An 11,495-nucleotide genomic window follows, 5' to 3' on the forward strand; every position below is an offset into this window, starting at 1 on the left:
CGTTTTTTTACAAATAACTACTGTACTGTAAAATAATAATTTTAATCATCACCGCGACCAGAGTCATTCGATTAGAACGGGAGAAAATGAAAAATGATTCTGAAAAAAAATACAAAGTAGGAAAAATAGTGACTCGCGTGTATTTCACTGCTCTTCTGACTGAGCCGCTGCATCCTGACTCCGCTCTGTAGCGGTTTTTTTCTTCTAAAGCCCGCGGTGCAGGTGTGTTTTTTCGTACGTGTATAAACCGCGACGTTATTGACACGCAGGTAGAGAAGAAGCTGAGAGACTGTTCAGCCAATCAGAATGCAGAACACAATGCACGATGCAAATCCGGGAAGCAGCAAGACCGTGAAAGGTGAGGGTTAACTGTATACAGAATTAGACATTAGGAGTCCTGTCTGCAATGTATACCAATGGATGTACAGACAACTGTCACTAGATTACTTTGATACTGAAGGAAAATGTGAAGATCTTCAGGCACGTCTTTACGTCTTTGTTTATATAATTTCTGAGCGCTTTCATGGATGAATTTATTACGCATCGTATGTCCTAAAAATGTGTGTATCATTTACGTGTGTTCAGATTTGACTGAGTTATGGCTCAAAACAAGGAGTGGGATTTCTTTTTTTACTCACACCACAATCACACTGGAACACACGCCTCATTGGATTCCATCCATCCATCAGTTCAGTCCATGCAAGACAGCAGAATTTCATTCGATGCTCAAATTTGGATCCATAATGAAAAGAGTGTGACCCCACACCTGACTCAGTCAGTTCTAGTTCATGGACTCCTAATAAAGATTCAGATTAAACACCCCCCCACCCCCCTCCCACCCTCCCTCAGGGCTTCTCCGGTGCTTCTGATGAGGAGACGGCTTAGAGATGTCACACCTGCAATCTCTGGTTTAGAGTTTAATTCGAAGTGTCCCCCAGTGTATAGTCTGCAGCACCACATCGCCTCACTGATGTCCTCAAACAGCTTGTTACTCAAACGGATGCCCAATCTGAGGTGTTGGCAACACAGGTGAATGTGCTTATGTAGTAGTATGTGCGTGTTACATCTGGGTGCATCTGGGTGCTTCAAATAGCAGCTGTCATCACCTGAGCAACTAGCACATCTACCTCTCTACCTGTTATTCTGCCTTTGAAAATAGTCGTAGGTTTTTTTTTTCAAATCCTGGAACAGACAAGCTGAAAGGAATAAAGAAAGAGCAATGACGGGAGGAGGTGTGTTATGGACGGAGCGAGACGGGGGATGAAAGGAAAAAAGCGGGGGGTTGGGGGAAACATGTAACACAGTGTTTAGGTTGATTTGATGGGACCGACGTTCATATTCCTCGCACATTTCTCTTCAATTTCTAACCTTTCTTTTCAGCTGTGTTCCATCAAATTCTACATATCCGAGGATTTTACCAGCACTCGCAACCACCCAAGACAAAAAAACGGAGTACTAGTTCTTGTCTTGTCTTTTCTTCTCTTTATATCGCCTCTTCTTTTTCAAAGTATTCTCACATCAAAGACTCTGTAGCTGAGCCAAAGGCATTTTGAGTAGATGCATAGAAGAGCTTCTACATTTATACATGTGTTTGATGGCGTGGCTGCCACATTTTATAACTGGTATGTGCAGCAGTGTTAGTCCACTGTCCTGTCTTTAAATGTGAGATGAGATGCAGATGTAGAGCATGGTGGCCTTGTTTTGAGCGGTTTGACCCCTCTTACGTGGGTTTTTGACCTTTTTTTTGGCCAGTCCACCAATTTGGGCCCAACTGAAATGCCTCAACAACTATTGGAGGGATTGCCTTTCCATTTCACTCAGATACTCATGGTCCCCATGATGATGATGCATCCCATTGACTTTGGTGTTCCCTTGACTTTTTCATCTAGTGCCTTCATCAGATCAAAATTCCCAGTGTCCAGTTCTTTGGTTTATGACCCAACAGCTGCAATCAACCACAGCTATGCCTTGTGTTAAATGGCAACACCCTGAATGAGACTGCGGGGGTCTTGTAACAGACTGCAACACCCGCATAATGTAGCATTGTCTCTGTAACCATCAGCCACCACTTGCATGCCTATCCTGTCCAATTACCTGCTTTTATCCTTAACTATATTTATATAGATATTTTGTATTTTGCTAGCATTTTAGCAAATGTTAGCATGTTAAAATCAGATGGTGCAAATGCCTACATTATACATTATGCCTTGCTAAACATCAGCATGTTATCATTGTCACTCTGAGCATTTTTGGAGGTTGATGTTAGCATTTAGCTCAAAGCACCGCTGTGCTGAAATACTGTGTGTGTGTGTGTGTGGGGGGGGGGGGGGGGGGGGGTTGTGTGTGTGTGTGTGTGTGTGTGTGTGTGAGCATATCTCACACAGCACATTGTGACCCTTTTGCGGCCTCTTAGCTTTTATAAAATCCAAAATCTTTTCCCTTCCCTTCTCCTTGATCGGGATTTAGAGCATACATACTTGACTTTAGACCTTTAGAAAGAGTGTCCATCTTACCCGGGTCACACCCTTCGTCCCTTCTTTTTACACTTTCTTCAGCTATTCCTTCTTTGCTGCAAATTACCCATAATATATCCTTCACATCTCCCTATAGAAACCCAATTAATGAAAGGAGCGTTACCTCCCAAAGTGGCTTTGTAATTCTGTGACTGTTTTGTCTCTTGGTGTGTTATATGACTGTGAGAATCCCCTTCTATGCAATCTGTGTGACAATGGAGTGACATTTCTGACAATAGATCCTCATAACACCACAAAGCAGACAATACAAACACATACGCTCCCTGCTGAAGCCGGGTTGGTGGCAGCAGTCACCCTGCTGCACTTCTGACCCTGTCCGCAGTCAGCTGGTAATTAAGAAACATATAGCGTACACAGCATACATTTTAATATTATATTGATGTTTTTCTCTCCCCTGTCTCTTCAGTGCATGTGTGTTGCTGCCATGGCGACCGCGGCTCCTCTCTTTACGTTATTCTCCTGCTGCTTCGACTGGCGGATGGCTTATTCCCAGAGGAACCCGGTCCACTCAGCTATGTCCCCGTGGAGGGTATGTTTCCTTCCCGCTGTGTGTGTAAGAGTGTGTGACTGCATGTGCAGCGTTGATGATGAATGGCTTCACGTTGGATCTGGACATCGGGGGTCAAGGGGCAGAGCTTTGGTGTGGCGCTGGTTTCTTGCTGTCCAGGCGTACAGATAAATAAAGAGACTTTACTCCTATAGGTAGCAGAGAGAAGGAAAGACATAAAGACAGACAGAACGAGAGCCGAGAGAAATGATTGTTATGGATTTTGAGGGGTGCAGGAAGATGAAAAAGTGGGAGACAATTGGATTGGATGGGGTGATACGGATGACAAGCGAGAAGGCTGAGGGGTGGAAGAGAGAAAGGGAGGAGACAGGTGGAGATGGATCGCTACGTCCTCCTCTCACCCTCCCCTGCAGTCAAGGACAATGAGACGTTCTCCCAATCTGTCTCCTGATGATGAGGGCTCCCTGTGGAGAGCGTTGTCCTCCTCTTCGGAACTTTCACGTACTCTGATACTGCCACTTACTCTCTCCACCTTATCTGTACTCTCTCACTTATCCGAAAGGGAGGGGAGGGGAGGGACGGGATGCCGTTTTTCACGGTAAAATTACAATAATGGTTGCACACAGTTTTACTCATTATGGGGCTGCATGCATCAACAAAAGCGGAAAAAAAAACACTGAGAGGATTTAAGTGTTCCAGTGTACTTTAACTGCTGCACCATTCATCTCTATCCATTACCTTTGTTTTTCTGAACAAAAGCATCACGAATGAGTGGAGACAGTATTAAAGTGAAGGTTAGAAAAGTTTTTAGGGTAAATATAGATGGGAAGAGTACTCGCTTTGTCATTAACTGCATCCTTGAGCAAGGCACCTTATTTCTAAGTCAGCGTTTCACTCTATTTGTGTGTTTGTCTGTGTGTTCATGTCAGTTGTGCGGAGGTATCCGGTGTTCTTGGGCAGAGCTCATCGTTCAGCTCAGAGACAGGAGCTGCACATTCAGACGGTCCTCCAAGTCAACCGCACGCTCTACATAGGAGCCAGGTAACCAACGGCAACCGCCTCCAACTGTGTGTTACCGACGTGCTCCCATAAATATCATTTTGCTTTCATTTGATGCCACAGCCTCCGTCTGCTGTCATTCTGAAGAGGACATTTTCAGTTTGTTGTGGCGACGAAGCATTCAGTCATCATTGTTGAATGTCAAGTGAAAGCTGTTTGTTCACATTTATGGAAAATAGTGTTCCCCGGACCCAATCCGGTCCACCTGATGCAAAGATAGTTGGTAATAAACAAGACGATGAATGCATACCAAATGCATGAACAAATAAATGATACAATCCACCTCATGTAAATAAAAGATTTCACAATTCCATCGCATTTTTAATTCCACGGCTTCAGCACATTTGTGTCACATAAAAACACAAACAGGTGGCAGTCTTACAGAAAATGGTGTGCTGATAAAAAATGTGTTCTAATGCACAACAACAGCAGGGCCACTGTTATGAGCATCACAGATCCTACATTCGCATATACACACAAACATACACATATTTTGCTAAATGAGTGTTATGTAGCATAAGCTGCAGTACAGTAACTCTGTTAGCCGTCCGCTCTGTTCATTCAGTTTGAGTCTAAAATTAATTTGAAAACAACTAAACAAATAAAAAATGGTGGCTGAAAACATTGAATGACTTGCTGAGCCCCTTCTTACATTTATAATGTATATCCTATAGTATTACATTGAAACAGTAATAGTACTGCATTGTGTGTTTTGTAGAGATGACCTGTACAGAGTAGAGCTGGATAACATGGCAGGGGATGAGATGTTCTACAGCAAGGTAGGACTCATTGTCTCGCACGCACACGAAACCAAGCATGCACTAACAGCTGATCATGTACACACACACAAACAAACTGACTGGGCTTCGTTCCTTTGGCAGAAACGGACGTGGGAATCCAATAAAAACGACATCCGAGTGTGCCGGATGAAGGGCAAGCACGAGGTACACTCTGACTTTGAGATCCACTCTTACATGCATCAGCACCATCCATCTACTATCACATGCATGGGCAGACATAACAGCTGTTAGAGAAAACTTATTCCTGCAGGGGCTCCTGGATATGTCATTTACGCAAATTTGATCTTGTTGATACAGAATCAGTGCATCAGTTAATCGCATAGCTCGGTGGAACGCTACCCAGGCTGAGAGATGTCCATGAAGCTTGAAAGTATTGTCATGCACACCTGCATAGTGCCAATTTCCTCGTGTATCTCATTTGAAGCCTGTAGGGAAGACTAGAAAGTGGGACAATGTGTGTGTATATAAAGTGGTAGTTGACAATGTTCTGAGGTATAAAGGGAATGTGATCAAATCTACAAAGGTGTGATGGGATGGTGGCTTGCTTGACAGGGTGTAACCCCAAAAACATATGCTTTTATTGTTTAAATGTAGCAGTGCCACTGGCAAAATCCTATCTGTGCGGAACTCAAAAAGAAAGAGGAAAGAGGAAACATTATAAAGCAAACTGAGCAGAAAGAGTGACGCAGCCTTAGGGAGGAAACTGTTTTGAAATCAGATGAGAAGGGAGATGTAGGTAGGGATGGGATGGGATGGGATTTGCGTAGGTGGACGAAATGTGGTGAAGAAACCCAAAAGGAGGATTGCATAGCCACCAGGTAGTAAGAAAAAAAAAGATGTGTTGCTTCAAAGAACACAGGGGAAAGAAGAGGAAAATTAAAGCTGTGATACGAGACAGAAAGAGAAAGACTTGGCCAAGGTGGAGAGGTGGAGATGATCTGGTGAGAGGAAGAAGACAAAAGACAGAAAGGAGAAGCTAAAGCCAGCTAACTCAGATGAAGAGATCAAATTATAAGGTTCAGACTAAATGTCGCAATCATCTGACACACAGCTGCTAGACCCGAACTAATGATTTACAGTCCAATAGCATCTATCAGGTAAGTATGCAGTAAAAGTTATCACAGTCCAAAAATAGACATTTCTCACAGCAGACATTTGGAAATGTTACAGCAGGGATAGCACAGGTGGAACTAATGACATTAAGGATGGCTCTGTTGTGTTCAGGTGTGCCAGTAAGCTAGCATACCTGGGAATTGAACTGAATGGAATGCATTCATTATTACAGATGGTAGAGGAATAGTGTTTTGGGAAATAGACATTTTTTGCACGGTTAATTAAGAAGATTAATACCACCCTCATGGTTTTACTGAAAATTAATCCTCTCATCTATATCCAGGTAAGATATCGTCGCAAACAAGCCCATAACATGTCAAACTATTCCTTTAATTACTTCCACCTGTGCTTTCCAACTGTGCCATATCAGAGGGTCTGTCATGAAAAAGGTCTACCAAATTACTCTCATAGCATCTCAATAACAGTATTTACCAATATATTATCAGGAGAAAAATTCCACATTAGAATTTTTTTTTTTCCTTCTCTTGCTTGCTCGGTCTCATTTAAACCACAATAATAACTAACACCGATTAGCCTCTGCAGATCAAACACTCAGTGGAATACTATGAGTTGATAAGCATGATTAATTAATGGCAAGAGCAGTGTTTGGTTGACATTTGGCAAACACTAAAATGATGTGCAAATATGGCTGCTTGCAGTCTTTAGGCTAAGCTAGGCTAACCAGCTGCTGGCTCCAGCTACATATTTACAAAACAGGTGTATACATGTTGCTGTCGCCAGCAGCTGGTTAGCTTAGCTTAGCACAAACACAAGGAAAACAGCTTGCGTGGCTCTTTCCAAAAGCAGGTCTTACACACCTGTCATATTTGTGTAATCCATACAGCCGCTGCCTGGCCATCAGCAGAGACTCCAGGAAGCATGACCAGCATAACCACCCCGTTATGTTTTTGTTCAGATTAAATTTAAAGAAAATTAAAGATAAGGGGTACATTTATGAGGTTTTTAAACATGCTGGTACACAGAGCCTAGTTTTGCATACGGAGTAAGGTCTGGCTTAGTCTCACTTTGCCAGACCCTCCTCCAAAGCGCGCTTAAGGACAGTCTGGTTAATCAAGACAGAGCCTTTAATGTTGCAGCCCCACCCCACTGAAACACCCTCCCTGCAGAAATCCAACATATTTAAAAAAACTCCTGAAACACCACCCGTTTACCACAGCCTACAACCTCCTTTAGCCTAGCCTCAGTAATTCTGTAAAGTGTCCTCGGGTTTCTTGAAAGGCGCTATATAAATAAAAGTTACTATTCTTATTACTTCACATAGCATTTGGGGATGGGAGGAAAACCGTGCTGTGGTTTAACGGCATTTCTTTAACCCTTGTGTTGTCCTCGGGTCAAATTTGACCCATTTTGAAAAAATAAAATCTGTATCAGAAAAGTGTCTTTCGACCAAATTAAGAAAAATAACGCAGATTGTTCCTTACAACGCTCTTCACAAGTAAAATAAATGATCAGCCCACTGCTTTCTTTAAATTTGGATGTTTTGTTAAATTTTATAGCATTCAAAAAACTTTTTTTAATGAAAGACCATTGAAAAAAGTGACTAAAATGTCCAAAAAAGATTTAAAAATGTGGGGGGGAAAAAACATAAAAATGTCAAAAGGCGCAAAAAAGAAATGACAAAAACATCAGGGGGAAAAGCAACAAAAGACGACCAAAACCTTTGAAAAAGACGACCAAAACGTTGAAAAAAAGGTTTCAATTTTGACCGAGAAAAACAACAAGTTGCACGGTCGACGGGAAGACAACTCAAGGGTTAAAAACCCAAATAAGTCACGAGGGATACAACAGCAGGGCTGCCAACTCTCACGCATTGGCCGTGAGACACACGCATTTGACTGGTTTCACACGCCACACCCCCGATTTCTCACGCTGAAGTGTCACGTGTGAAGTTCGCAAACTGAAAACATTTTTTTCACGAGCCATCCCAGGTGCGTTTCCCCGGCTTCAGGTATGTGCTCTGAGTATTACAGACCCGTCCGTCGCTTCGTGTCCACTCTCTGTAACAATAGAGGTGAGCAGCGCGGCTGGTGGACCCGCTCTGCTGTGGGGGAGCAGTGACGCGTTGCATCCGTGTAGTCCTCCGATAATGCGCAACGTACAGCCTCCTCTAAGAGACCCAGATGGTCCTCTGTGTCTGTCAGACGGTCTGAATGAGATCCACCATATCAGCGGAGCAATAACATGCACAGCAGACTATATTACAACTCTTCACATCTCGGACAACAGAGATGGGAGGAGTTATATTTTGAGTGTGCACAAAGTTGTAAACATGAGCAGAAATCTGATGAAACACACCTGAGCTATAGCCTACTATATATACTATACTATACGATACTGCAACTTTGGGCCACTATAGTGCTTCTCTAACCTCTGTGCATCTCTAAATGTAACTGTAAATAATTCATTAATGTTTTATAAAATGAACAATAGTCTTTATTTTCCCAAAAAAGTAAAATCCAGTAAGGGGGGCACAGAGGATGAGGGCCAAACATTACTGAGCCTTGACACAAAGGTTAAAGGATTAGAATTTATGTAGATCAGTGGTTCTCATTCTTTAGAATTTCAGTGGTCTTAGTTGATCCCTCAACATTAATTTAACTTTGGGTCCCTGGTCCCTACACCAGGGACCCCTGGACCTGTTCCCCACAGACCCAAATCTTCTTAGCTGTTGCTGACATATGCTACTGTCTCTTCATGTGGTTCATTATGTGTGGCACATTGTCTGGGTCAGTTCTTATATCATAAGAATTTAATAATGTATATAATGTAAATGCTAAAAGCCCTAATACCTATTGATACTACAACAACACAAAGGCTCTTGACCCTACAGTTTTGCACATATCATGCAAGACTTGATTTCTCCATTTTTTTGCACAAAACTCTCCAGAAAGTGCCATTTAATGGTTTATTTTTCAAAAATTTTTCCTGGGGGGGCATACCCCCAGACCCCCCTAGGGAGAGCCCCATCCCCCCACATATAACAAATCCCAATTTAAACCCTGAAGTATAATGATGCTGAAAGAGCCAAAGAAATTGCTTTGTACGCGGCAAAATATGGGTTGGCCCCCCCAAATCTCACTCCAAGGTTTTTGGAAAAGTTGGCAGCCCTGCAACAGGGTCCCGAAAGTGAAGACAACACAAGGGTTAAACCAATCAGGATCATCATGGGCGGTGCTGAACTCCACACAGAGCCGACAGATAGTCTAGCTAGCTGTCTGGATTGACCCTGCAGAGATCTGAGGACCAGGTCACCATAGTCCTCAGATTGGACAGATAGTCTAGCTAGCTGTCTGGATTGACCCTGCAGACATCTGAGGACCAGGTAACCATAGTCCTCAGATTGGACAGTAGTCTAGCTAGCTGTCTGGATTTACCCTGCAGAGATCTGAGGACCAGGTCACCATAGTCCTCAGATTGGACAGATAGTCTAGCTAGCTGTCTGGATTTACCCTGCAGAGATCTGAGGACCAGGTAACCCTAGTCCTCAGATTGGACAGATAGTCTAGCTAGCTGTCTGGATTTACCCTGCAGAGATCTGAGGACCAGGTAACCCTAGTCCTCAGATTGGACAGATAGTCTAGCTAGCTGTCTGGATTGACCCTGCAGAGATCTGAGGACCAGGTCACTATAGTCCTCAGATTGGGACAGATAGTCTAGCTAGCTGTCTGGATTGACCCTGCAGAGATCTGAGGACCAGGTCACTATAGTCCTCAGATTGGACAGATAGTCTAGCTAGCTGTCTGGATTGACCCTGCAGAGATCTGAGCAGCAGTTACCAATAGTCCACCAAATTTAAAATTCTAACAGAAAGAAAGCGGAAAGAAACAGAAAATACATGCATCTGGCGGAATTTTCTGCAGATCCGGAGCAATCCCGGAAGTGGAACGCAAAGGATCTAGATTAGCTTGGCTACACACATACGTTCTTGCATAGGAGAAAAAAAAACCTCTGGGTGTATGCATTCTTTAAAACAATCACTACTGTCTTGGGCGGATGCAGCACCATATAGCTCTCCAAATTAGTCTCAGGAAGACCAATATTAAATGAAGTTACTGTTCACACAATACAGTAATGGGAGGTATTTAGAGAGTAAATGCCATAAACATATGCTTTGTAAATCTTTATAATCCTTCCCCAAAGAACCAAGCAGGCCTGTCTTGTTGCATGATCCAAATTTCTTAGCTTGCTAGCTCGAAATTGTAGATTAGAGCCCAATCGATGTATGGCGGGACAATATTATGCATTTTCCAAATTTTCGGAATCTGCATTTAATGGCCGATAATATAATATATATTTTTTTTAAATGTAAATATTTTAAACTATTAATTTAAATGATTCTGATAAATGGAATTTTTAAAAATTAAATAAAAAGGGACAAAACATCCATTAACCATGTTGTGAGTGTTGGCGTTGCATGGTTTGTCCACCAGAGGGTGCTCTACAACGTCCCTGTTTTTTTGTTAAGGTGTTTTTGTTAAAGGACTTTAAGTTCATACTATATTTTTATACTTTTAGTTATCATAACTTTAATATATTTGGATGGAATGAAGCTCCACTGATCCAAACTACACACAGCTAAGCAAATTAAATGCAAACTAACTTCCTGTCTTATTCCCAGTAGTTACTAAATCTCTCCAACAAAATATAACAAAATATACTTCCCACATACTGTAAAACTAGTAATAGGTAGCATCATTCAAGACCAAGAAAAGTTGAATTTCTGAGTTCCATCAATTAATTTTCCCATCTTTGCTAATTCAGGGCATCAGACAGTGTTTGATGAAGTATCACAAAGGGACCAGTGTCGTCTTGTTTCAGATTCAGTGGTAGCAACTTTCAACCACAGCTCCATCAGCAGCCGCCACTTTGACGACAGATATAAACTCCCCGTGCTATTCTCCCTCCAGATGGGGTGTGGTTAAGGATGTTATTCCTCTGAGGATTGTTTTAAGCTGCATTTTCATACTTCACACTTGCCGCCTTCTCGCTCTCACTGGTAATTTTGAGCTTAGCTTTAAGTTTGAACCCGGTAGCTTGTGATTTTCCTCTCCTCTTTAATGGTTTCCTTTTGTCTTTTTTTTTTTTTTTGTTTTTTGGATAGGAGAGTGCCGTATTTCATCAAGGTTTTGCTCAGCCAGCATGGCGGCTGTTTGTCTGTGGACCAACGCCTTCACCCGCTGTGTGCCAACTACACTGTTAGTATCCGTCTATCTGTCAGCTGACATTCTATGTGTGCTTACCATTTTTTATCTATATAAATATATAAATATACATTTTTTCCTTTTGCGAGAGACACTCTAGACCCTGGTGGGGAGAGCCTTGTCAGTGGGATGGCACGTTTCCCGTATGATCCACGACATGCAATGTGGCTTTATTTGCAGGTAGTATCTTCATTTGCCCCTTAAAAGATATGATCAGTTTTTCTGGCGGACATCAGACTCCGTTTTCAGCTCCAGACAT

The 11,495-nt window shown here is 42.4% G+C and overlaps 1 protein-coding gene across 1 annotated transcript; it reads left to right on the forward strand.

The window, feature by feature from the left end:
- Positions 1–318: 318 nt before the first annotated feature.
- LOC116685085 (uncharacterized) lies at positions 319–11,230 on the forward strand (the record flags this gene model as incomplete). The annotated part of the gene is made up of 7 exons (XM_032510342.1): positions 319–358; positions 2,941–3,063; positions 3,972–4,083; positions 4,820–4,880; positions 4,983–5,127; positions 10,797–10,947; positions 11,137–11,230. Coding segments are annotated over exons 1-7 (726 nt in total), but the record flags the coding sequence as incomplete, so codon positions are not given.
- Positions 11,231–11,495: the final 265 nt, after the last annotated feature.

The sequence above is a fragment of the Etheostoma spectabile genome, unplaced genomic scaffold (genome assembly GCF_008692095.1).
Source record: "Etheostoma spectabile isolate EspeVRDwgs_2016 unplaced genomic scaffold, UIUC_Espe_1.0 scaffold00569510, whole genome shotgun sequence".
Lineage (NCBI taxonomy): Eukaryota > Metazoa > Chordata > Actinopteri > Perciformes > Percidae > Etheostoma > Etheostoma spectabile.